Source organism: Danio rerio, chromosome 8 (genome assembly GCF_052040795.2).
Source record: "Danio rerio strain M-AB ecotype USA chromosome 8, GRCz13ab, whole genome shotgun sequence".
Lineage (NCBI taxonomy): Eukaryota > Metazoa > Chordata > Actinopteri > Cypriniformes > Danionidae > Danio > Danio rerio.
The window spans coordinates 41,191,434-41,219,420 of NC_141028.1; the positions used below are offsets into that span (position 1 = coordinate 41,191,434).

Below are 27,987 nucleotides of genomic sequence, written 5' to 3' on the forward strand. Positions count from 1 at the left end.
GCTTTTCTTTGCTACCGGAAGTTATTTCATTGGTTGTCCGTTTTGTGTTGTGTGTGTGTGGCTGCTGGCTAACGAGAGGTAAGTGAGTTATGTAAAACTGCCTTCATAATTTGTATAACTTTAGCCATTCTTGCGACTTTCATTGTTCATTATTTTATAACGGTTAAGTCTTTAGCTTCAAATAACCTTTCATTTTACACAGTAACGTTTGAATTGGTCCGAGAAGAGCCAGTAGTGTCGCAGTCATGCCGCCTGGGCCTGTGCAGATCATGCAGCCGGAGCTGAATAACAAGGTATGAAGCTTTCAGAATTTATTACTTTCATAGACACGATAGGTAGGTTTATCTGATTTATATTCATCTGCTTACATTTTTCGTCTTTCATAAGCATAATACTGGGCATTATTGCAATTTTATAATTCATTGTTTTGAGTAGAAGAATTACTAGTTTAAAGTCAGAACTTTAATATATATGTTATCTGTTTTGTTATCTTTTGTAGCTGTCATTGTTGTATATATTCCCTGCATAATGTTGTTATATTATCAGTATAAATATAATATAATATAAAAATATATATTATGTGAATTTACTGTTTTATTTTCCAAAATCGATGTGGTCAAAGACAACCATTTTAAAAGCTAGTAGTGTCTACTTTTTTTGTTTAGAAAAAAAATAAGATATAAAAAATATATACTTTTGTAAAAATGACAACAACAACAAAGGTATACTGACCTGTACTTATTAAAATAAGTAAATGATCCTTCTGCATTTTATTGTTTTTTTAAATAAAGTAAAAATTTGGATAATGGATAGTTAAATTTGAAATCTTTCATTTGCGTATTTTGGGGGCTGCAATGTGATCTTTAAATGGTTTTCTAATGTCATCAAATTATTCTTCAGATGTTAATTGAATAATTATTCTTATTTTTCTTTATAATGGAAAAATATAAATACACAAATTACATGTTAGCTTATAAATATACACTTATTGTTTTGATTCTTGAATTAAAAATTATTATGCAAATTTTATTTACCAATTATATTTAAAAATTAGGGGTGTTTGAATTGAATGTTATTTTTTATTGATACTTATTGTTAAAAAAACTAATTAGTCTGTAATATAAATTTCAGTTTATTATCAGATTCTGTTTTATTGCTGTTGTGAAATGAGAAAGGACAGTTGTGCAATTATAATAAAAAGTAATAATTTTAAGGACCATTTACAGTGAGAAGTGTATTCTGTTGTACAATAGAAACACTATTGGCTGCGGTAAATCCAATTCGCTTGAATTTTTCTGTCTATCTGATATGGTATTCTCACATAAAATGGTAAAGTTTCTGAGATTGTTACCACAAGCATCACCCATGCTTCAATATTTGTGTAGTAAATGAAACTGGCATCTGTATTTAAATTATATTTTAGTGGTCTCAAAATTCTCACACAATAGTACACATCACAATTTCATTTAAAGGACATGATTAGTTTTAATATATTAATTCAAAACTTGTTACATTTAATGACATTATATAATTAATTCCATATTTATGACTGTATTCTGTGATTTTTGTTTGTGTTTCCTGTATTATTTTGCTTATATTGAATAAGCTGTGCGATGTTTTAATCAACAGCCCGAAGAACCGAAAGAAGAAACTCCAGCCACAAAGCCCATAGTGGGAATCATCTACCCTCCTCCTGAAGTGCGAAACATCGTTGACAAGACTGCCAGCTTCGTAGCCAGGTTTGACATCCTACCACATATATCATGTAGTGCAGTATTTCATTTGTGTACTTTTATTAAATCAATAATTAATTCCATTTATTTTGTCAAAGGAATGGACCCGAGTTTGAGGCCAGAATTCGACAGAATGAGATCAACAACCCAAAGTTCAACTTCCTCAACCCGAGCGACCCATACCATGCCTACTACCGTCACAAGGTCAATGAGTTCAAGGAGGGCAAAGCTCAGGAACCATCCGCAGCCGTTCCTAAAGTCATGCAGCATCCTCAGCAGCTTCCTCAGAAGGTCAGCAACTTCTCTGTGGCTTTATATAAATATTATCAATATTATAGATGTATACAGATAGTTCTATAATAGTTAAAATCAAGCCATAATCCAGCAGACAGATTTAAAAACTTTTAATAGCTTTCTATGTTATAAAGAGCTTATGTTTTGTGATTATTTAGGTCCAAGCACAGGTGATCCATGAGACGGTGGTGCCAAAAGAGCCTCCACCTGAGTTTGAGTTCATCGCTGACCCTCCCTCCATCTCAGCCTTTGACTTGGATGTGGTGAAACTGACCGCACAGTTTGTTGCCCGTAATGGCCGTCAGTTTCTCACACAGCTGATGCAGAAGGAGCAGAGAAACTACCAGTTCGACTTTCTGCGGCCACAGCACAGTCTGTTCAACTACTTCACAAAACTAGTGGAGCAGTATACGAAGGTAAAATATACTTTGTAGAAATGCTGAGGGCTTATTGGATTGCAAAGAGATTAGAGATGTTCAGTATTTTTTCCTCTAATAATATTTTGATTGATGTTTCAAAAAATGCAAGCTCATAACAACTGTCAATAAATTTGCAAAAAATATATTAAAACTATTATTACTTTTGTGAAAGCATTTAGAAGATACATTAGGGCTGGGAAAAAAATTGGTGATTTCCATGCACATTTTGTCAATAAAGCAATAAAAGTAAAGTAAGGTACATTCAGCTGGAGCAGCATTTACCACACATTATTCACTATAAAGCTACACAAAACTTGCAACACTTGATGAATCTGTAGTTGTGTCTTTATTAGTTGGGCTGAATTAGCGAAAGTATTTAAAGTTTCTGTTTCAACACAACACTCTGGGGATTTCTTTTGGTATTTGGAGTTTCTGTAAGAGCAGCCTCTGGCATTTAGAGGAGATTTATTGCTGATCATGCTGTGCTTTTCTGACAATATGTGCATGACAAATTTAGCTTTGAAAAATGATGTTTGGGATTTACTTTAGATTAATTGACCAGCCCTAAGATATTTTGGAGTTCAGTAATATCACACAAACAAATACTTTTTCCATGAAAAATCAATTGCAAATGTGAAACCCCCAATTGCAAAATACAGGTCACAAATACAGGTTATTCAAGTGTGACATTAAATAACTTGTTTGATTGGCTTTTTGCAGGTTTTGATTCCTCCAAAAGGTCTTCTGCTGAAACTGAAGAAAGAAGCAGAGAATCCTCGAGAGGTCTTGGACCAGGTAATCAAATATAGAAATGAACAGCAAAATTAAAAATTTCAGGTCACACAGGGTGTTAATGAAAACTTAAAAAAAACATAAGATATTGGTAGACAAAATCATATTTAGAGTTTTTTGTGCCCTAAACGTACTCTTTGAGCTTTGAATGATTGCAGTTTAACCAGTGAAGTTTCATGGATTGTTTTAACAATGTCCTTGATTCTTTTTTGAACCTTTAATGTCTCACGAGTATTGCTACCTATACATGACAAGATCTAAATCCTACATTTATGATGAGATAAAATCTTTAAATATTAAATCTTTATGTTCTGAAGAACAAATAAGGTTTCTGACGATTGGAACAACATGAGCATAAGCAATTAATAAAATCTGGGTGAACTAACATTTAGATAAAGTTTTAGAAGACACATTTTACCAAAGCCATTTACATTTGATCAGATCTTGCTTTTCCTGAGAATAAAACTCATGATATTGAACAGCATGCTCTGCTGTTATAGCGACAGGAAAATCTTGTAACAAAACTTAAGGTCAATCAGACAGCAGAACTAAAATACTAAATATGATTGATATGTTTTAGGAAGTCTTTTGATTATGAAAATCACAAATATATCCCAGTATGTGAAGTGATGAGATTGACCTTATTAGTATAATATCTTATTGTTCCCTTGTGTTGTAGGTGAGGTATCGTGTGGAATGGGCCAAATTCCAGGAACGAGAGAGGAAGAAGGAAGAGGAGGAGCGAGAGAAGGAGAGGGTGGCATATGCTCAGATTGACTGGCATGACTTTGTTGTGGTGGAGACAGTTGACTTTCAGCCTAATGAGCAAGGTAAGCATGTGTAACACAGGATATTTTAGGGGTTCACACAAACATTCAATTGCACCAGAAGAAAGCTCTCAATTTTGTACATTTTGTTATTAGATTTGTTATTAATATTACTGTCCATAATTGTATTAATAGGTTAGTATATTGATTAAAATATTAGAAATTTTGTTAATGCTATTTTTATGTTATTAGTTTCAGCAATAACATATCATTAATGTGTTTAATAGTGTTTTTGTCTTGCCTAAATACTACTTTTATATGTACAGTGCATATTATTAGTTATTACTCTTATACATTTACAGGTAATTTCCCTCCTCCAACAACTCCTGAGGAGCTGGGTGCTCGTATCCTCATCCAGGAGCGCTATGAGAAGTTTGGAGAGAGTGAGGAGGTAGAGATGGAGGTGGAGAGTGAAGATGAAGATGATGAGAGGGAGGGCAGAGAAGATGGACATGCAGCTCAGCCTGACCAGGACACACAGCTGCAGGACATGGATGAGGTGAGACAAACTGCACAAGGGCTTATTCTATGCATCATGTTTATGCATCAGCATAGATGAGCAGTTTGTGGAAGTAGGATCTACATTTTTCTGACTGACTAGCACTTGTTCTTCGTTTCTCAATAGGGCTCTGATGAGGATGATGATGGCATGAAAGCTCCTCTGCCTCCTGATAACCCCCTGCCACCGCCTCTGCCCCCCACCCCAGACCAGGTTATCATTCGCAAAGACTACGACCCCAAGGGTGAGATTCCCACTACATTCATTAAAAAGCATACTAAAAGGACATGTATAATTTGCTTCATTCATTAAGGGAATTGTTTGAATTTGTTTTCTAGAAATATTTTGTTTTATTATTGGTTTATTGTCAGTTAATCCTTGAAAAAACTTGAATTTTAATCTAGTGTATAAGTTTGAAAAGTGCTTCGATTTTTAAATAAAGCGCTTTAAACTGCTTGAAAAGGCATTACAAGGAAAGTTTATTTATATAGCACATTTCATACACAATGGTAAGTGAAAGTGCTTTACATAAACAAGAATAAACTAAACAAGTATAAGAAAACAAAGAATAAAAGAATTGTTGTTGTCTGCGCCAATAGCCTAGTAGTTAAGTGTGTCGACATATAGCAACAAAGTGCTTAAGATGACTTCAATTCCAGGCTCAAGGTCCTTTGCAGATCCTTCCACTTTCTCTCTACTTCATACAATTTCCTGTCAATATTCTCCACTGTCCTATCAATCAGAGGTTAAAAACCCCTAAAAATAATTATAAAAAAGATGAAAATAGAATTATTCTGCTTTCATAATAATTGATTTTACCAAATAGGGAGTAATTAACTATTTCTTATAATCAGCTTTTTCATAAAATTAAAGCTAACTCCATGGAGATTGCCACTTCATGGGAGAACATGCAAAATATTTAAAATAAATAAACGTTTATTAAGATAAAAGATTAAAGATGACACATTTTAAGATGGATGTAAATTACTTATAAAAGGGTAAATGCCAGTAAATCATTATTAGGCATCATAGAAAATGTTGTTTTAAAATACTTTACTGTACTATATGTATTTATAGTTACTAATAACTTTTTAACCTAATAAACTTTTCTGATTTTGATTGTAATGCAGTAATGTGCAGCTTTTGTAAAACTGTTTTGAAATAATAATTATTGTAAAAAGTGCTATAAGCATAAAATTGAATTAAACCAATGGATACTATACCAAATAGCATCTAAATAGCATCTTGTAAAATTCTGTAAAAGTTTGACAATGCTCCTGGAAAGTACTTAAAGCACTTAAATTTGACTTTATAGATGATGTAGGAACCCTGTATTATTTGAAATTGAAAAATATGCTTTGATTTCTATTTTGTATTTATTTATTTGTGTATTTTTTTTAATGTAATTTAAAAAGTGTTTTTCCCATGAAGTTAGTCTTGGATGCCAGAATAGCATTAAATTAAACAAATAACTAACTAACTGACTTTGTCTTTTTTCCCCTCAGCTTCCAAACCTCTTGCTCCGGTGGCCACACCAGACGAGTACCTCATTTCCCCCATCACGGGTGAGAAGATCCCTGCCAGTAAGATGCAAGAGCACATGCGCATCGGCCTGCTGGACCCCCGCTGGCTGGAGCAGCGTGACCGCAGCATCCGAGAGCGGCAGATTGAGGAGGAGGTGTACGCTCCCGGCCTGGACATCGAGAGCAGCCTGAAGCAGCTGGCCGAGAGACGTACTGATATCTTCGGTGTGGAAGAAACGGCCATCGGTAAGAAGATCGGAGAAGAGGAGATACAGAAACCAGAGGAGAAGGTGAGAAGAGTTTTAAGAGACCTCAATAAGTCCACAGAACCAAAACTCTGCTCATAGCTAAAAAACACACATACTAAACATATTTTTTGGGTTATACTTGTGTTTTTGGGCAAATTAGATAGATTAAGTGATTAACATTCTATTTAAATTTATTACAACAAAAGTTATTTTTGACAAATTAAATAGTTTTCTCACTAAACTGACATTTTTAAGCCAGCCAAAAATTCTGGAAAAGATTGGTGTGACTTTATCTTTGTCAATGCTGTTAAATAAACCTAATAATTGGTGTAACATAATCAGAAATTTGTCAGTTAAATAGTAACCATTCATTTAGTTGTTCAGGCATAACACAAAATGAACAGATCTTGAGGATGACAAGTGTCTAACAGCTCTTCCTTTTCATCTGCAGGTCACCTGGGACGGTCACTCAGGCAGTATGGCTCGTACCCAGCAGGCGGCTCAGGCTAACATCACCCTGCAGGAGCAGATTGAAGCCATCCACAAAGCTAAAGGCCTGGTGCAGGAGGATGACAGCAAGGAGAAGATCGGCCCCAGCAAGCCCAATGAAGTCCCTCAACCACCCATGCCTTCAATTCCTCCCAGCATGCCCAAACCAGCCCCACCAATGAACATCCCCAGGCCCACATCTGTGAGTCTCATTTTTCTCTTCTGTCCAGGAGTTGTGAAAAGCTTGCTTGATTATGTGAAATAAAGTATTGAAAATGTGCTAGTCCTCACTCAATGTTCTTATGTATTTCAGATGGCACCTCCAGTACGGACCACCTTGCTCCCTGCTGTGCCTGTCATACCCAGGCCTCCAGTGGCCTCTGTGGTGCGTTTGGCCCCAGGACAGGTTTTGGCCCCCATGCCACCCATGCTGCATGCCCCACGCATCAATGTGGTGCCCATGCCACCTTCTGGACCTCATATTATGGCACCCAGACCTCCACCTATGGTCGTCCCTGCAGGTCAGTCTTAGGGAACACTGATCTGTTGTGTAGATGCTTGGTAATTTAAAGACAAATTCAAATCAGTTCAAATTATACATATTTTTGTGGTATTTATTTAATGATATAATAAAATGTAAACATATTTATATGTATTAATTATTTTGTTATTGTGGTTAATATTTAATAATGCACTGTGAAATATTTTGAAAACCTGCTCATTAGGATGTTTTCAGAAGGATCTTTTGACAATGAGCACAGAATAAAAGCTTTGGCTTCTCAGGGTTAAAGTATGGAATAAAAAAAAAAAAACTTTAAATATTTTATAAAATATAATATTTTAATAAAAGAAATTAAAAAAATAGTCAGGTTTTTATGAAATAAATGCACCTTTGGTAAACATTAGAGACTTTTGGATGGATCTTTTGTTAAATTAAAGTGATTTGTTTTTAAATGTGTTGATATTTTTTGTATTTATAGTAACAAAAAAATTATATTTACAATAAATATAGATATACAATAATGTTACTACATAAATAAATGGTTTACTAATTAAATTAAATGTAGTTATATTTAACATTTAAAAATTGATTTATATTTTAGATTTAGTCTTTATAATTAACCTACAGTAATTATGTAATTAACCTACATTAATCATCGTTTTTTTTTTTTGTTCTCCAGCATTTTATAAATCTATTAACATTTGTTGTTTTAATAATACTCATTTTAGATATATTATTAATAGTAATGATAGAATAATAACATTAGTACGTAATTAAATGGTGTACTAACTAAATTAACTAATCCTTGTTGTATTATTTAAACTTTAAATAATTTCTTGCAATCAACCTACATTTACACATTATTTTTCTGTCCTCCAGCATTTGTACCTGCTCCCCCTGTGCCTCAGCCTCCCAGTGCTGTGTCTGCCCCCATGCCTCCTGCTCATCCTCCACCTCCTCACGAGGACGAGCCTTCTAGCAAGAAAATGAAGACCGAGGACAACCTGATTGCAGAGGACGAATTTCTGCGCAGAAACAAGGTACAAAACTGCTCATTAACTTGAGAGAAGCTGTTAATATTTTCTTCTACAAAAAATCATTTGTGTATATACATTTCACATAATTCATTTTTACTCTCCTTTAGGGACCTGTTGCAGTCAAAGTACAGGTGCCCAACATGCAGGACAAGACAGAATGGAAGCTGAGTGGACAAGTGCTGAACTTCAACCTGCCTCTCACAGACCAGGTAACAACTTTGACTGTTTGATATCATAATGAACAAAAACTGTACACATTTTAAACACTATCCTCATATTTGCAGTTTATACAGAATATGAGTGCTAATCAAAATGTCCTGTGCCTCAGGTGTCTGTCATCAAGGTTAAGATCCATGAAGCCACTGGTATGCCTGCCGGAAAGCAGAAGCTGCAGTATGAAGTAAGTTACTATAGTTTAATTGCAATCTTAAGATGTTATTTTTAGGATTCACTGTTTAAAGTGCCTCATTGTGCTTTTTAAATTTTACTTGGTATAATGTAACTGTGAATGCACGTCTGCAAAGTTTTAAAGATCAAAGTTAACAACAAATGATGTAAGAGAAAGATTGAGTTCTTTACCATAGAACTCCAAGCATCTGCATCTGGATATAATATCCACTTAAACCTGCCCTTAAACTTTAGTTTATGCTGTCCCATTCATGCTCAGAAGAAACATCTATTGTCGGGACAGAATGTTTATTTTATTTACTTATTCAGTTTCACCAAAAAAAGTCTTCCAAGCACTAAAGCTGTGAAATTAGTCTTTCTCTTTCTTTGTATCTGCATTTTATCTGAAGAATTGGATCAATGCTCAAAAAAAATTAAATCCAGCCAGTGGTAGAAAAAACAACAAACAATTTTTACAAAAAATAGGCCACAAGACTCCCGCATGGACATTTACTAAAAGGAGAAATTCCCTCAAAATGTCAATATTGCAATGCTCTATTTTACTGTTATCAGACAATGATTTTTATCTGGAGAGACTTTAAAGGAATTATTTTTAAACGTGAATTCTTCAAAAATGGTAAACCTTAGATGGTTTTAGATTTTTGTCTTATGTATTATTATTATTATTATCCATATGGTTTATCTTATGTATTCATTGCTGTTGGTGTCTTTTATTTTCTATTATTATAGAAAAACATTTATTTATAAAACGTTGTAAATTTGATGTGATTTTGCCATGAAATAGCCAGCAAAGCCAATATGGCAATACATTCAAACTCACTCTTATGATAGAATTTGCAGGAGTGCAAAAGTAAGTCATTTGATCACATAATAATAGGGGCACAAACTGAAAAATAATCAAAACAGTTGTTCTTCTTAGTTATGACATTTGTTAATATATATCTAGTATAACGTTTTATTTGAATTCCCCAGGGCATTTTCATCAAAGATTCCAACTCTCTGGCTTATTACAACATGAACAATGGAGCCGTCATCCATCTGGCCCTTAAGGAAAGAGGAGGAAGGAAGAAGTAGATCGATCACTCGTGTTTTTTCACGTCCAAGTTCTCCATCAATATTACAAAAGTGTATAATCTTGTTTCATTTGTACAAGTCACCGAACTAGTGCTGTGCTCGGTAGAAAAACTGTAAAACAAAGTCATCGCCAGTGTCTTGTGCTTTCCTATTAATGTGTTTAAGCATACAGTGTATGAATACTTAAGTAACATGTCATACCAGTGATGATCTCTTAGCAAACTGTATTTAGCTTGTTTTTAGTTGCACTTCTTTGATTTGAAGTGACAACATTTCAAATCTGATTCGAAACATTTTGTGGGACACATAAATATTTTTTTCTTATGAAAACGTACCTTATAAATTACATTAAGAAACGTTGTCTGTCACACTTGTCTTTCTCTTTCAAAAATACTACTTTTTTTGTACCTCTAAAGGTTGGTTTCACAAAAAGGGTGTAAGACGAAGCTAGGTCTTAAGTAAATTTTGAAATTTCTTTGTAAGCAGGGGTATAACGTGAATAACACTTCTTAAATAAATTTTAGCGTACTATCGTATCAAAACTTTTCATTTATATGAAAACGCAGATCAATTTCGCCTCCGGTGGCTTTTATTCTGAAAGAGTATGTTTACAGGAAGTAGCGTCACATTTTCATAAGGTCATAGGTGAAATATTTAGCGGGAGATACCAAAAAATCAACAGCGAACAGGGTCGATCTGATGTTTATTTTGTCTGCCTGATCATCGACTACATTTACCATATACCATAGGAAAAACAATAAGACAAATAAAACATAAGGTAAGAAAGTGACGCTATAGTATGCTGTTAAGTTAGCATACAGAAGCATGCTTGCTTGATAGCTGCTTCTCAATATATTCTATTGTATTCATAATTCATTTAAGTTACGTGTAACTGTTTAAATAACGTTACTAGTTTAATGTCTAACACTTGTCTTCAGTCATGTTCTCAGACGTGCTTGAGCCGAAGGAGACGTTATTAGCCGCTCCGGGTTCAGAGGAGCCCGTGTTTGAGCGCGCTGAGCCCGCATACAGCGGCTGCTCGGAGCGATTCCGCATCGGTGAGCGCAGCTTCAGCCGCCAGTACGCGCACATCTACGCCACCAGACTCATGCAGATGAGACAGATCCTCACCGAAAGAGCCACGCACAAGTGGGGTCAGAAACATTCTAGAAACTTATGTAAAGTTACTGACATGTTCGTGTTTCTGTTGTATTTACTTTAATCACTATTAAACATAAGTGAATGTGTGTGACAGGCACTGAGGTGCCCATCAGGAAGCTGTGTGACCTGCAGATGGGTGAAGAGTGTGTTATAGTTGGCACCATATTCAAACACATGGAGCTGCAGCCTTCTATCCTGAGGGAGATCAGCGAGGAGGTAAAACATAGGCAGATTATTGGTCTTTTATTTGTTAATTTCCCCGTATTTTAATGAATATTTCAGCTAAAATTTAAATATGATAATCTTTTACACACCCTCTAGTAGTTCCAATGCTATAAGGCAGGGGTGTCAAACTTAATTCCTGGAGGGCCGAAGCCCTGCACAGTTTAGTTCCAATCCTGCACCAACACACTTACCTGTAGGTTTCAAACAAGCCTCAAGGACTCAATTAGTTTGATCAGGTGTGTTTAATTAGGGTTGGAACTAAACTGTGCAGAGCTGCGGCCCTTTTGGAACTGAGTTTGACACCTGTGCTGTAAGGTTATTTTTACAGACACACACAAAAAGAATGATGTTTTGAAGACTGTTAGTGACTCCTTAAAAACACTACTAACATTCTTCAAATTGTCCTTATTTTGTGTTTAGCAGGAAAAATCAATTTGAATTGGTAAGTTGACCTAATCTCCATTTGTGAGAAAATGATCTCTTTAATGTTTCTTTTTCTTTTATCTTTAGCACAATCTATTGCCGCAGCCACCTCGTGCTAAATACATCAGCCAGTCAGATGAGCTTATTTTGGAGGATGAACTGCAGAGGATCAAACTGGAGGGCAACATCGATGCACCCAAGTTTGTTACAGGTGGGATTCAAGAAACCTAAAAGATTAGTTCACCCAAAAATAACATTTTGCTATTAATTACTCACTCTTATGTTGTTCCAAACCTCTGAAAAAATTTTGACAGAGACATTTTTAGTCTTTGAAACACTAATTAAGATCTTTTAGATCAGGGAGTGCCCGACCTCAGTTCTGGAGGGCCGGTGTTCTGCATAGTTTAGCTCCAACTTTCTTTAACACACGTGCCTGGAAGTTTCTAGTATAAATGGAAAAGTGCTTGATTAGCTAATTCTGTTGTGTTCAATTGAGGTTAGAACTAAACTTGGCAGGACACCAGCCCTCCAGGAGTTTGCTCACCCCTGGATTATATGAAATCTGAGAGCTCCCTCATCCTTCATAGACATCAAGTTTTCTGACTCATTCAAAGTTCAGAAAAAAAATCATTTAAATCTGTTTCTGGCCTGCATATTATTGGCTTCCATCTTTCACGTGATGAATGTAAGACTCAAACCCGATAGTAGACTCAAAAGGAACTAATCTTCTACTCCACCGGCACATTGTGCATACACATGAAAGAATGAATCACTCCCTGATGGGCTTCATCATTTTCATGTCGCACAAAAGATTTGTTCATAATAAACTAATCATTTAAGAATGACCCATCACTAATGCCTTCAGTGGTTGAATTGGAATATTGTGAAGCTACAGGAATACTTTTATGTGAACTTAAAACAAAAATAAGTTTTCTTCAGAGTTTCTTCTCTTCAGTGTCAGTATATTGCTCACATTCACAAGCATTGTGTCGGCTACTCATTTAAACCCCAAATGACCACACTGCACATGACTTTGTTTTTTTTTGTTTTGTTTTTAAAGACAGCATAAGCATTATGATATTCCAGAGGCATGACATGCATAAAGAGGACCACAATCTAGTGAATGTGCATCCTATACTGACACTGAGGAGAAGAAACGGATTTTAAATCATTACTTTTTGTTTTATGAGCTCACAAAAGTGTTTTAGTAGCTTAATCAAATTCTGAGTAAAACATTGAAGTCTTGTGGTCTGTTTTAAAAATGTTTTAGGATATTTAAATGAGTCTGGAACTGTGTGTGGAAGATGAGAGAGCTCTCAGTTTTGACCTAATCTATATTAATTTATGTTCCAAAGATGAACAAAGGTCTTTGGAATGACATGAGGGTGAGTGATTAATAAACAAACCTTTTAAGGAAGATTCTCAAAATTTTTATTTCAATGTAGAGCAAATCAGACTTGTGATTTTGAAATCTGCTTTCAGGTAGTGTCATTGCCATTAAAGGTGCAGAGCAGAATGACGGGAAATTCACTGTTGAAGACTTCTGCATGGCTGACGTTCCTCCCCAGACACCCAGACAGCCTCTCAGCTCAGACAGGTACAGTACATCCCTGACCTCAGGTGTATCTCTGCACAAAACCGATGATTTTGTACATACTTTGACGATAAAGTCACTTAAATGTGGGGAGATGGAGCAATATTTCTTGCACATTACTGTAATGTTAAGTGTACAATTAACAACAGTGCTATGAATAATGTTAAATGTAACTAATGTTCACACCTGGTATTAAGATCATGTTGATGTTGCTGCAGGTTTGTGCTTCTCGCCTCCGGTCTGGGATTGAATGGCAGCAGAGCAGACAGCATGATGGGATTGCAGCTTCTGGTTGACATGGTAACTGGTCAGCTTGGTGATGAGGGGGAGCAGAGCGGTGCTGCGTCCATCTCTAGAGTCATACTAGCTGGAAACCTGCTGAGTCGAAGCACTCAGGACAAAGACTCCACTAACAAGGTATACAAACTTTCCAGTCAGCACGTCAAACATTTTTGGTCAAATTCTGTGATATTTTGGATTTTATTTGCTCAGACAGGGCTTTAGGCCATAGCTCCATTAAGAAAGTTATGTTTTATACATAAATGTGCCTTAGAACAAAAATATGTCCATCTTTAGACAAAATAAAGACACTGATATATTTTAAGATTAGTTAGTGCAATTTTTTTTTTCAGTTGAAACAGCCCAGGCCTCATTTATTTTTAGTCTGGGACTTAAAATAAAACTAGGGGTAAGTGAATAAATTAGGAGTTAAAGGTGCTGTACTCTTCTGAAGCATAAAAATACAATAATATGTTTGCAGATATTTATGAAAAATGCCAAGTGAACATTCTTGTTTATCTGGAAAACTATGCTGAAGTCAGATTTTCTTCCTTGAAAATGTGTTTGGTGTTTTTTATTTTATTTTTTATTTTTTTCGGTTCTTTTAACCTACCCACTGCCAGTTTCAGCACCATGGGTTGCCTTGTTGGAAAACTGCATATTTCATTCATTCATTTATTCATTCAGAAAGACTCTCAAAGCATGCGTCTGTGACCGAAATGCGACATCCAGTGGACAGTAGCAGCTTCCAATATTAGAAGCAGAATCAGGTTATGATCTAATTAATATATATTAAACCTCTTTACCATTATAAATGTAGATGCTGAATCGCTATGTGTTGGTTTTGAGTCACTTTGTGTTGGTTTTGAGTCACAAACTTACATTGTAAATATTTTACACTGAATAAAGCACATGAGGTGTACCTGAGGTGCCGAACCAGACTTTAGGCTCGATAATCATACTCACTCCTGTTAATCCTCAACCTGGCAACCTGCGCTTGCTTTTGTTTTGGTCCAGGAATACAATGCCTGGTTTAACCACTGGGTGTCAAACTTAACTTATAGGACTCATACTACTCCTTTAAAAGTCAAATGAAGTGCTTTGTAATGTGCATTTGTATTTCAAATTTGAAAAAATGCCAACTAAACATGAAGACAGGGAAGGACATGCTTTATCAGAGCTCTGCCAGTGAAGGGTTGAGATCAAGCGCATCAAATGAAAGGCAATTGAGAAGCGCCTTGAAAGGGCGGGACATGTCATATACTAGAAAGTATTTGATTGGTCAGAAGATTTTATTAGAAAATAAAGTATGAGATGATGTCAAAAAAATCATTGATCCATTAAGGTGAAATTGACAAACTGCAAGCTTTGGATGTTCATGTAAATGTGAATTTTGTTAATGTTTTTGCACACAACCAGCAAATAGATAAAATTAAATCAAACATTACTGATACTAATATCTAAAATAACCTTGTTTAACCTTTGTTCTATTTTAAGGCAAAGTACTTGACTAAGAAGACCCAGGCTGGGAGTGTGGAGGCCATCAGACTGCTGGATGAGCTTCTTATGCAGCTTGTGGTGAGTTTTACTGCATTGTTTAAATCAGTGTTTCTCAACCACGTTTCTTGAGGACCACCAGCTTTGCACACGTGTCATGTCTCCTAAACCAAACACACCTGATTCTGATCTAACAAATCCAACAGTTGCAGTATTTGCTACTACATTTAGTTTCCCTTTTGTTTTGTTTTTAGGTAATCTGTTTGAGGTTTTATACCAAGTTTATATAAATAATTCTAAAGTAATGGTAATGTTTTTAGAAAGTTATTACAAAAATAAATTGCGGTATGTGACACAAACTGTACATAAATAATAGACCCTGTAATATACACAGTGAAACTAATAAGACTACTGTTTCAGGCCATCAGTCTTAATAAATTTCATATATTAAGGACATTAAGCGTATAATATACCAGTTATTAATAAAAAGCACAATGAAATAGGTTTTACATTATCTCTCCAAGTCTGTCTGATCTCTCTGGTTTATTCTCTACAGGCCTCTGTGTCTGTAGATGTCATGCCTGGACAGTATGACCCAACGAACTACACCCTCCCCCAGCAGCCCCTGCACCGCTGTATGTTTCCACTCTCCATTCCTTTCCCCACCTTACAGCTGGTCAGCAACCCCTACCAAGCCATTGTAGATGGTGTTCGGTGAGTTTCTCACCTCATGTTTATCCTCCTATGAGTTAGATTCACAACACCTAATAGTGAATGCTTTGTGTTTTCAGGTTTTTGGGCACTGCAGGACAGAATGTGAGTGATATGGTGAAGTACAGCAGTGTGGACGATCATCTGGAAATATTAGAAAGCACTCTGAGACTGCGCCATCTGGCTCCAACTGCTCCTGATACACTAGGTCTGGAACATCTCCTCTCTCTAATTAATTATAGACTGTACAGTCAGTGAAGGTCACAATTAGAGAACACTTGACTTGTATATACACTACCTGACAAAAGTCTTGTCATCGATCTTAGTTGTAAGAGCAACAAATAAGAACTTGATCTAGTTGATCATTTGGAAAAGTGGCAGAAGGTGTTTTTTTTCTGATGAATCATCTGTTAAACTGCATCCCAATCATCAGTCATCACAAATACTCCGGAAGACCTATTGGAACCCGCATGTACCCAAGGTTCTCACATAAATCAGTCAAGTTTGGTGAAGGAAAAATCATGGTTTGGGGTTACTTTCAGTATGGGGTGTGCGATAGATCTGCAGAGTAGATGGCAACATCAGCAGCCTGAGGTATGAAGACATTTGTGCTGCCCATTACATTACAAACCACAGGAGAGGGCAAACTCTTCAGCAGGATAGTGCTCCTTCTCATACTTCCGCCTCCACATCAAAGATCCTGAAAGCAAAGAAGGTCAAGGTGTTCCAGGATTAGCCAGCCCAGTCACCAGAAATGAACATTATTGGGCATGTCTGGGGTAAGATAGAAGAGGCTATGAAGATGAATCCAAAGAATCTTGATGAACTCTGGGAGTCCTGCATAAACACTTTCTTTGCCATTCCAGACTTTATTATCAAGTTATTTGAGTATAAATATATTTTGTTTTAGTAAAATAAGCATAATCTAGAGGCTTTTGCCTTTCATTTATGCAACTTTTGATACCAAATGATCAACTAGAAATCAAGTTATTATATTCAAGTTATTATTTGTTGTTTGTAAAACTTGGATAGGTCGACAAGACTTTTGTCAGGTAGTGTGTTACTCAAGAAATATGCTTAAACTTTAATCCTGTTTTCGTAACTTCAAGTAGTCCTAAGCTTTAACTGTGAAATTTAGGAAATTGTAGGTTCTTCTCTGATTTTGATTTACACTTAAGTTTGATTGTAGTTTTGCAATAAAATAAATGATCATTAAAAAGATCTAAAATGACCCAAAAATACCCAGATTCATGCTAACCTTTTTTTCCTCTACATTTCTGATATGGAGCCTTATAGAGAACATGGTGATGGTGAAAATATGACATTGAGATCAATTATATAATCATGTTTTGCGTTCCTGTAAATGCAATTTTTACTTCCACTAGTTTAAGTGAAACTACTTTTACTTTCACTACTTTTAGTAAAAATAAATTGACTAAATGTACTTTTTCCCTGTTTTGTATACTCCACCATGAATATGCCTGGTTACTCTGTCCTGCTCTTTTGACTGTACAGGTTGTTACCCATTCTATCAGAAAGATCCCTTTATTCTGGAAGAGTGCCCTCATGTGTACTTCAGCGGAAATGCACCATTATACCAAAGTAAACGAGTCACTGGTGAGTAAATACTGTTTAATAAAGTTGTGGTCACGCTGCACTTTTCTCCCTCTAGACTTCCATTTGTATGCATGCGAATGCAGCAGACCGTAAATATAAGCTTGTGTGTCAAGTTTCACAGTTCGCTACATTGGAAAGTTCTAGCTTGGTGAGCTGTGACCTGCGAAATCACTTCATCCGATTGCGTGAGACTAGTCGAAGATCAAAACATGACCTCTCTGGACAGAAATTTAAAATAAGGACCATTCGCTAGCTTTTTTTTTAATGTCTAATCATTCTTTTTGATCCCGCCACTTTTCGCAGTGCTGTACGACAGAATTTCGCATTGACAAACTCTAGTGTGACCGCAGCATAACATTAAAAACAGCACCATGTAACAGCATGGGCCAGCATTCCTGATAGCTTTTTGTATGTCAACTTTTCTTCTTAGGTCCTGAAGGACAAGACGTTCTCCTGGTAGCAATCCCAGAATTCAGCAGCACACAGACAGCTTGTCTTGTGAACCTGCGCACTCTGGAGTGTGAGCCGATCTCCTTTTCCTCTTTTTCCACCGAGGATGATGAGGACAGTGAGATGAACATCAGCCATTAAACACTCAATTAATGACACTTGTCTGTATAGTACTGTATTTCCTCCAACATAGACTTGCTCTTGTGCTGTTTTCGTTAATAAAGCTCCTTTTGTATGAAAAACACCTTTCTTTTTTAGTGAAGTTCCCATTTTACTTCTTACCTTGTTTTAATGTGGGAAAATACAGTCAAAACTAAAATAACTTTTTTTAACCTTCAACACTTTTCACATCATCAGTTTGGTTCTGGTAAACAGAAGTTCAGAAGAAGAAAGAAATTAAAAAATGTTTGGAACCACCTGAAAATTAATTTAAAAACTGAATGATAAAAAGCTGAAGTCAGAATTATTAGCCCCCCTTTGAATTTTAATTTATTTTTATTTTTCTCAAATGATGTTTAACAGAGCAAGGAGTTTTTCACAGTATGTCTGATAATATTTTTTCTTCTGGGGAGTCTTATTTGTTTAATTTCGGCTAGAATAAAAGCAGTTTTACAATTTTTTAAACACAATTTTAGAGAGAAAATTATTAGCCCTTTAAGCCATTTTTTTCCCGATAGTCTACAGAACAAACCATCGTTATACAATAACTTGCCCAATAACCCTAACCTGTCTAGTTAACCTAATTAACCTAGTTAAGCCTTTAAATGTCACTTTAAGCTGTGTAAAAGTGTCTTGAAAAATATGTAGTCAAATATTATTTACTGTCATCATGGCAAAGATAAAATAAATCAGTTATTAGAAATAAGTTATTAAAACTATTATGTTTAGAAATGTGCTGAAACAATGTTCTTTCCGTTAAACAACAATTGGGGGGAAATAAACAGAGGGGGCTAAAAGTTCAAGGGGGGCTAATAATTCTGACTTCAATTATATTAGGTGTTTTTTCCCAATAGGTAATAAAGTAGTCTGCATCAGATAGGCTCATGTTTTTTTATTTTATTTTTAAAACTAGAAACACATTCAAGAACACCAGTTGCTATGGGGAAGTGATTGATAACTCCTGTTAACAAGCACAATCGGTGAAGAAACGCATACATTTTTGTCCATCTTGATCTATTGTTTATCATAAAATATATATTATCTAAGGGAGCAAACTTGAAAAAAGTCAAAGATAAAGTTTTTTCTTTCTGCTGTAATGACAATCCCTTAATAAGGAATATACAGTGTGACATGATTATATGAACTTTAAAGCTGCATTAAGTATTATTATGCTTATTTGTGGATCAATGTACATCCTAACTAGAATATTGTTTGCTTTTTACTGAAACTCACATTGCTGTTTTTTAATTCTCAACACAATATTATACTCACATTCATGTTTTAGGGAACGTTAAAGGAATCGTACAACATTTTGCATATATTTAGAAATATATTTATGCTGGTTTTGTTTAAGTAAGATAATTATATTGACAGCTTATAATATTTTGAATAGTATAAAATATAATTATATGATACAATTATAAAGCCTACTAATGTTTATGCGATGACAATGATTTCATTTTAATATATCAAATCATACAATATATGCAATATAATAATGACAGTCTAGTGTATACTGTTTCTTTTCATGTATTTACATTAATAAAAGACATGTGACCTTGAATGATTATTAAGGAATGTTTAGTTTTATTACATTTCAGTAAACGCAACGTAGTTTAAAATAATAATACTTGAAGATGCATATTATTATAATAGTCAAAGTGTAGTTAAAAGTAATACGTTAAACGCACATTAAAATAACCAACAATATGAAATAAAAATATGTTAAAGGACTCACAACTGTAGACTGTTTTAACTAAAAAATAAGAATTTTAAATACAAGTTCCGTAACGTTTTCTTTACTTTATTCCTTTTTGAGTTCAGAAAAATGTACAAACAAAATAGGCCTTACATGCATAAATATAGGAATGAAGAATTGCCGTTACAACAATAACTTGGACAAATTATCATGCAGGGTTTCACAGAGAGTCTGTTCATATAAGAATAACTCGAATTCAACGGAATACTAAAATGTTTATAAATTACAATTGCCCTGTTAAAATGCAAAATAAATAAATAAATATTTTACAAAGAGCAACAAAAATGAAGAAATGTTAATGTAGGCCTTTCACTCAATGTAGGAATAGAGTTGAGCTTGTTCGCAAAAAAGTCATCCTTTAAATAGGCTGCTCTTGTCAGCAGTATTCGCTTACGGCCATACTACCCTGAACACGCCCGATCTCGTCTGATCTCGGAAGCTAAGCAGGGTCGGGCTTGGTTAGTACTTGGATGGGAGACCGCCTGGGAATACCAGGTGCTGTAAGCTTTTGCTTTTGTCAGCTAATACACTTCCCAATGTCTCCGTTTTAGTGCTAGTATATGTAATACAATTTGACTGCTTTGTTAACTACATTTAGTTTTCTCCGTGGTAGCTTACTCCTTTCACAGCGGCAAAGGGACAGCTCAGCTGCGTCATTCTGTCTTTCTCCTCCAGAGGGCGACTGAGAAGCTTTTCAATTCAATAGTTGCTTTATTGGCATGACAAATGTTACAAATGTTTTGCCAAAGCATTTATAAAGTTTACATTACAGATAAGAAAAACATACATATATAATAAGGACACTGGTAAATACTATTAGTGTGTATGTATATATATATATATATATATATATATATATATATATATATATATATATATATATATATATATATATATATATATATATATATATATATATACACACACACACACACACACACATAACAAAAATATAAATAATATATATTATTGAATGTATCATATATTATTATTTACTTCTCTCTCTCTCTCAATTCAATTCAATAATTACTTTATTGGCATGACAAATGTTACAAATGCATTGCCAAAGCAGTTCTAAAGTTTAAATATAAAGTAACATACATATAAACACAGTGAATAGTAGTAGTAAAAATATGATATTTATATATAGTAATTAAATAAAACCATATGTTATTCAATATATCATAACATTATTCAATATATCGCATTAACATTCAATAGATCATGTTATTTTCAACATATATTATTCATAAAAATCAACACAAAAATAATAGATCAGAATAAACTGTACATTTAACAGTAATAAAAAACAATAGTAATCAGTATCTTTCTCTCTCTACTCTTGTAAAATAAGTATTGCCAGATATTTTAAGGTAATATTACAGTTGTTTTACCTCACGTGTATGGTCTTCTAATATGCCTTCTTGGTTACATGCATAAATTAGATGTAGATTAAATATTGAATATTTGTAAGTCCTGTATTTTGTCTGTTTTATTTCACAAAAAATATACAATGTATGGCAATAATAATAGGTTTTGACATCAAAAGTGATAGAAAGGAGAATCATTTCGAAGCGTTTTGTTCGTAGTAATCCTAGGAGACGTCACGGCAACGTCATCATTACGCGCCCAGTTCGCTGCTTTGCCTCTTTTCAATGAAACTGTGGTCAAATAACTAAATATTTGGACATCGGAAAGGTAAATAATGCTACATTCGTCATTTAGTTCATAATACAACTGCACACAGAATAATATGTATATTACATGCATATAAAACATGCACCCTGTGAGCAGTTTTTCATTTTCATTGTGGCTAGTTCGAGTTTCGTGGCTCGTCAACACTGATCACTAAGATGTTTTGCTTTTCTTTTTTAGATGCCTTTGCCTCCTGCTTTACTTGCACGACTCGCTAAAAGAGGGATCGTGAAACAGTCCGACCACGGTAACATAACTATGCTTATTTAAAGAGACACTTTACCCAAAAAGGATAATTCTGTCATCATTTACTCACCCTTTACTTGTTTCAAACATTTATGAGTTTCTTTCTTCTGTTGAACTCAAAAGGATATATTTCGACGAATGCTGAAACTAGTAACCATTGACTTCAATAGTAGGAAAAACAAATACTTTGGAAGTCAGTGGTTACTGGTTTTCATTTTTCTTAAAATATAGTTATGACAGATACTGAAAACCAATGACTTTCATAGTATTTGTCAAGTCAATTGAGATAATGTTGATTTTATATTCGCACATTCTTTCAGTGACAACTTGTGACACATTCTCTATATTGTTTACCACACTATTTTGTGTATTCGGTCTGAAATTGCATGCAAGTATAGCACTATTTGTAACAATGTTTTACTCTTGATATTCATTGGCTGCTAGTATGATTTCACCATTTAAAATTTACAAAGAGTATATTTCTAAAATTACGTTATTATGGAGAAAGTCTCAATGCGCAAATTTAAAACCTACTATAACCCAATTGGAAGTCAGTGGTTAAAGGTTTGCATAATTTTTTGAAATATGTTCTTTTGTGTTTAACATAGGAAAAGAACTCATCATGGTTTGAAACAAGTAAATGATGACAGAATATTTTTGGTGAACTATCACTTTTAGTCAATAGGCAATTAATAAAGTGTAATTTGGTGAGTCCACTCTCTAATATACTGCATTTCATAATTTTTCATCTTCAGAAGCAGAGGAGGAGATTATCGCTGAAGACTATGATGATAACAACGTGGATTATGAAGCTACACGGATTGAAAGTTTACCATCGAATTGGTACAAAGTTTTTGATTCAGCCTGGTAAGCATTTCATGTTTTAACCTTTATTTTATTTTCCAGTTTTATGAGCTGAGTTTTGCTGAATAATATAAATTTTCCTAATGCTACATTGCAAAGCTTTAATAAGATAAAAAGCAGTGCATATATTTAGGTCTAATCTATAAATATTGCTGTAGTAATGGGCTCTTAGATGACTATAAAAATATCAGTGGTAAAATATTTTTTGGTAAAAAATACAGCATTATAGATGTGACAAAGCTAAGAAGGTCTGAATGCACAGAATATTTGTTAATATTTGTCTTAATCAATAAAACTTCCTGATTCTGAAATTTGAAAATATAACTGAATGAAAGAAAATCGTTTGAAGGATTTTATGATTACCACAAAATTAATTGTCGTTGCATGGAATAAATGTATAAAATATAATGTAAATCATAAGTACATATCAATTACAAAGCTGTGATGAATGGGTTTATTACCCTGAATGACATTCTAAAAATATTTCACCCTTATTTTGACATGCTTTTTAAATGTTATTTTAAAGTAGACAAATGTATTAGCTTTCATAGTATGCTATATATATATATATATATATATATATATATATATATATATATATATATATATATATATATATATATATATATATATATATATACACACAACTTGTAAATGTAATTTGATACAGGCACTAAAATGAAATGACTTTGAATAACTACCATATCCATGTTAATGAAACACCAAAATCCTACAAAAAACATAGTCATATCATGATAAATGCCCCAAATTTCAGATTGAAGCTCATTACATATAAATAATTCTTTACATGAAATAAGCCTTATATGTAATTTTTGTCCTCAGTGGGCTTCCTTACTACTGGAATGTAGAGACAGATTTGGTGTCCTGGTTGTCCCCTAATGACCCTGCAGCTGTCATCACCAAAGCTGCCAAGAAACCGAAAGGTAAGACACAAGGCATGGAACAGTATGTAACATAGATACTCTCACTACATCTCAATTTGCATACCTCAAACAAAAAATGAGTATGTTCAAAATTGTAGTGTGTTTAAATGAGTAGGCAATTACAAAGTTGTCTAGAAGGGCTATTATTTTCTGTAGAACTGCGAGCAATGATAAAAAGCGTTAAAAACTATAAACATGGTGGATGCACAAGACCAACATTTAAGTGGGGGAGACTTAGGTAATGGGGTTTAAATGGGTTGCTGCTAGAAGGGATACATCTGCAGCTGGAGGTTAACAAGAATTATTTATATTATTAAATGACCCATTAATTGTATGTTGTTATTGTCTACCCAACCCTAAACCTAACTCTCACCATAATGTAAAAACTGTCATTGTAATGAGAATTATTTATGTGATTTGTTTAATTACTCATTAAATTGTATTTTATTAAAGTCTACCCCAACCCTAAACCTACCCTTCGCGGTAATGTAAGAGTATAAATTATTGTTGTAGTGTCACAAAGATGATGCTATATTTATGTGAATATATGCAGGTGCATCCCTTCTAGACTTTACCGTTCAAATCAGTTTAAAAAAAAAGTTTAATTTTATACTTGTTTTATTTCATCTGCATCAGCATTGTGAACTTTTATAAAGTTTTATTTGGTCATGACGTTTTGTATCCATAATTATGTAAACATAAAAACCTTCAAGACCAATAAATGGCATATTAATGTGCTAATTCATCTTCAGTGCAGTAAAAAATTGTAATATTTTAATATTCAATGAAAGAATTGCGAAGGATGTGACAAGCAATGTTGGGGGTAACGCATAACAAGTAACGCAAGTTTTGTAATATTATTACTTAACTACGAAATTTAAGTAATAATATTTGAGTTACTTTTTTTAAAAATGTAGTGCAAGTTACTTTTTAGTTTAGGTAATTTGCTTTTAAAAAACAAATTGATGCATTAAAATGAACATTGTCATGTTGACTCCAGCGCACAATGAGAGAATGCAGGAACAGACAGAAAGGAAGATTGCTGAGCCTTTCATTTCTGCAATGGAAATGTGCTCAATAATTTAAACACATGGAAGAAAAGGAAAAGAGGATTATCTGAATGGACAGTGATTTTACTGTTTCATTCATTCATTTTCTTGTCGGCTTAGTCCTTTTATTAATCTGTGGTCGCCACAGCGGAATGAACCGCCAACTTATCCAGCTTAAGTTTTACGCAGTGGATGCCCTTCCAGCTGCAACCCATCCCTGGGAAACATCCAAACACACTCATACACTATGTACAATTTACCTTACCCAATTCATCTGTACCGCATTTCTTTGGACTCGTGCGGGAAACCGGAGAACCCGGAGGAAACCCACGCAAACATGGGGAGAACATGCAAATTCTACACAGAAATGCCAACTGACCCAGCCGAGGCCTGAACCAGCGACCTTCTTGCTGTGAGGCGACAGCACTACCTACTGCGCCACTGCGTCACCAACGATTTTACTATTTAATAAGGCAAAAAGTACAAAATTAGTAAACACGTTGCTTTAAACTTTTATTAATCTAGATATACGGCATGTAGAGCTCTGGGGTCAGGAAGTTCTTTGAAGATAACATAATCCTACATAAATGTTTTATGTGTTTTTTAAAGGTAAATGAAGGTTATACAGTGTGTTTTTAATTTCAGAGCTCCTCTATTTAAATAAAAAAGAAGACAAGAAACCCTGCAAGTTTTAAAAGAGAAGCCTGAGCCAGGTCATCTGAAAAGGGGCGAGATTAAACAAGATGATTAGCCATTTGAAAAAAGCGAGCGATTGATCCATATTTTAAATTTTTGTACAGAGAGGTCATGTTTTGATCTTTGATTAGTCTCACACAATCACTTGATGCAATTTTGCAGGTCAGGGTTCATCAAGCTTAAACTTTCCAATGCAGCAAACTGCGAAACTTGTTGCACGAGCTTGCGTCTCCAATCTGATGCATTCACGTGCGCATGAATGGAAATCTATGGGGAGAAAAGTCTAGTGGGACCGCAGCTTAAGTCTGTGTCAGTTGTAGTTTTGTGTTTCTCTTCAGTGATTCTGCTTGTTAACAGCAGTTGTTCATCATTAATGCTCAATCAGAACTTACTTAATCACTTAAATGTCTTTATTAACTTCAACCTAAATGGAGTAAGTTCACAGTGCTCATAAAGATTAGTTTTGAACCTAAATGTTTTGATGCTTTCAGTTTCCTCAAATGGTTTAAGTTGCCTTAACCTATTAGGTTGTGGGTTGTACAGTAGTATTGTCATAAGTATCAAATTTGGTATCAATGGGCACTGAAATTTTAAAAAGGTTCTATTTCCTGCTAACATTTGAGCGATGTTGAGCTTGTTCTTAAACATATCATTGGCCATTATGCTCAACAGAAATGACTGTGACTAGCCATAAAGGTTATCAGTTCAAAACTCTTCACCACTGTTTAGAGTACAAACACAGGTATAGGATCATCATAAAGCATTTCAAAGCCATATAGATCAGTCGATTCATCAGCAGATTGCTTGTATGTCAGCTCAAAGACAGATTCGCTTGGTGATAAGTGGTAAACTGATGACATTTACGGCCAATCGCAGTCATTTCTGTTGATCATGTGAGCACAATGGCCAGTCAGTGGTGTTTAGAAATGTACTCTTAAAAATTTCTTTACCAGTAGGTACCAAACTCAGTACATTAGACTACACTACACAACACTTAATTAGTTTTCTTAATTTATTGGGTTTTATTGCCATCTAATGGTTTTGTATACTCCAATAGAATAAGTACTCAGTACTCATTAGGTTTCGTTTTTGAACTTTAATGGTTTCCTCAAATGGTTTTAGGAAATGAATTATTTTAGGGTGTACTTTAAGTTTGCAAATTGGTCTACAACATTTGTGTTTTGTTTCAGGAGAGACTGGACATGAGAAAGGAGACGGTCACTATGAGAAGGCGGAGAGAGACCGGGATCGGGACCGAGAGAGGGACAGAGATCGAGATCGGGATAGGGAGCGGGATCGAGACAGAGACAGGGATGATGGACGGGACAGGGATAGAGATAGAGATCGAGACAGAGATCGAGAGCGGGACAGAGACAGAGATCGTGACAGACGGATGAGGAGAGAGGACAGCGCACCATACAACAAATCAAAGAGAGGTACTTTATATACTGTCAGCTTAAACATTTTACTTACAATTTTGTTTTGGTAAGCTTTTTTTTTTATAAGATTTATTCATCAGAATTTTCTGACAGTTAACGCAAAAGTAAAAGAGAAAATAACAGTACAAATAGGAAAAAAAAAGTATAAAGCAGTACAGAATTGATTAAAAAATAAAAACATATTGTGCAACAAACCGTATGTGATGTGCAGAAACAATATATAATGTGCATTCATTTTACAAATTAAGCATATAAACGGCTCAGTACCAAAAGTTGAGGCTGGCAGCATGATGTATTACAGTAATAAAAGAATAAAAATTAAAAATGTAAAAGTTAGAGAAAAGGGATGTTTTGGTAAGCTTAAATTAACACAGACTTATTTGTAGGAGGATCAGGAGGAGGAGGAAGTCGGAAACAGCAGCAGGAGGAAATGGATCCCATGGATCCCAGCGCCTATTCGGATGCTCCAAGGTAAATAACCTGCTGGTTTACATTAAATATTAATTGACTTTTCTTAATGAGACTGTATTATTTTGTGTGCATTTTGTTGAAAGTATATTTGTTATTAATAGTAGTACGTTTTTTTATGTAGGGATTTTTATTGCTACCTAATAAGTACATTATTTTTGAAACTGGTTAAAAGACAGATCATATGTGACATATCACTTCACGTTATACACTACATTACATTTTATGACTGGATTTCATAACTAAAATTTAGTGCACTCAAAGCATTTACGTGATTTCTGCAAGGAGGTTGTTTCGAGTTTAAAGAATATGTTCGTGATCCATGTGTGTTTGTGTTTGTTTATCATAGGGGCTCATGGTCCACTGGTCTCCCCAAACGCAATGAGGCAAAGACCGGAGCCGACACCACAGCAGCGGGACCCCTGTTCCAGCAGAGGCCGTACCCCAGTCCTGGAGCTGTGCTGAGGGCAAACGCAGAGAACACAAGGCGACTAGAGGAAGAGGATGATGACGATGATGACTGAGCAGGAATAGTGTCTGTAAAGCTTTTATGAGTTTGAGTAAATGTCTTTGCTTACATATTGGGACATACAGTAGTTTCATTTGTAAATATGCCACGTGTTGTATGTCGTACCTTTTATAAACATTCGCCATTTTACTTGAGATAGTGATGTTGTTTCCTGCTAAATAAACATTCTGTTTAAAAATGCATTCAGTTCTTTTGTGCCCATTTTAAATGTGTTATAGTAGGTAGTAGATGTTTGACAAACTTGAAATGAACACTGTAATCATGTAATCACCTTTTTTCTTTAAAAAGTTAGGTGTACTGTTTTGAATTGACGTGATCCCAAATAAATCTTGACACA

The 27,987-nt window shown here is 34.7% G+C and overlaps 3 protein-coding genes and 1 non-coding gene across 6 annotated transcripts; all 4 read left to right on the forward strand.

Moving 5' to 3' along the window:
* The first annotated feature begins 28 nt into the window (after positions 1-28).
* On the forward strand, positions 29-10,201 carry sf3a1 (splicing factor 3a, subunit 1). Of its 2 annotated transcripts, none has more exons than XM_087263989.1 (16): positions 29-82; positions 203-293; positions 1,630-1,739; positions 1,832-2,024; positions 2,186-2,443; positions 3,167-3,241; positions 3,918-4,068; positions 4,368-4,564; positions 4,691-4,808; positions 6,070-6,377; positions 6,787-7,026; positions 7,138-7,345; positions 8,206-8,366; positions 8,471-8,572; positions 8,692-8,763; positions 9,744-10,201. In XM_087263989.1, exons 2-16 carry the CDS (start codon positions 246-248, stop codon positions 9,843-9,845), a joined length of 2,343 nt encoding a protein of 780 aa, XP_087120115.1. In that variant the 5' UTR covers positions 29-82; positions 203-245; the 3' UTR covers positions 9,846-10,201.
* A 289-nt stretch (positions 10,202-10,490) lies between these two features.
* On the forward strand, positions 10,491-18,044 carry pold2 (polymerase (DNA directed), delta 2, regulatory subunit). 2 transcript variants are annotated; one of them, NM_213303.1, is given in 11 exon segments: positions 10,491-10,623; positions 10,784-10,999; positions 11,101-11,222; positions 11,742-11,865; positions 13,137-13,251; positions 13,467-13,665; positions 15,025-15,105; positions 15,581-15,738; positions 15,816-15,943; positions 17,251-17,352; positions 17,783-18,044. In NM_213303.1, coding segments are annotated over 10 exon segments (1,404 nt in total). In that variant the 5' UTR covers positions 10,491-10,623; positions 10,784-10,785; the 3' UTR covers positions 17,944-18,044.
* Positions 18,045-20,108: 2,064 nt separating this feature from the next.
* On the forward strand, positions 20,109-20,227 carry LOC137496395 (5S ribosomal RNA). The gene has a single exon (XR_015498672.1). It is a non-coding gene; the product is annotated as a 5S ribosomal RNA (ribosomal RNA).
* A 1,110-nt stretch (positions 20,228-21,337) lies between these two features.
* On the forward strand, positions 21,338-27,832 carry pqbp1 (polyglutamine binding protein 1). Its single transcript, NM_001002435.1, is given in 7 exon segments — positions 21,338-21,418; positions 21,596-21,662; positions 22,417-22,528; positions 23,369-23,469; positions 26,405-26,650; positions 27,040-27,124; positions 27,471-27,832. Coding segments are annotated over 6 exon segments (786 nt in total). The 5' UTR covers positions 21,338-21,418; the 3' UTR covers positions 27,646-27,832.
* Positions 27,833-27,987: the final 155 nt, after the last annotated feature.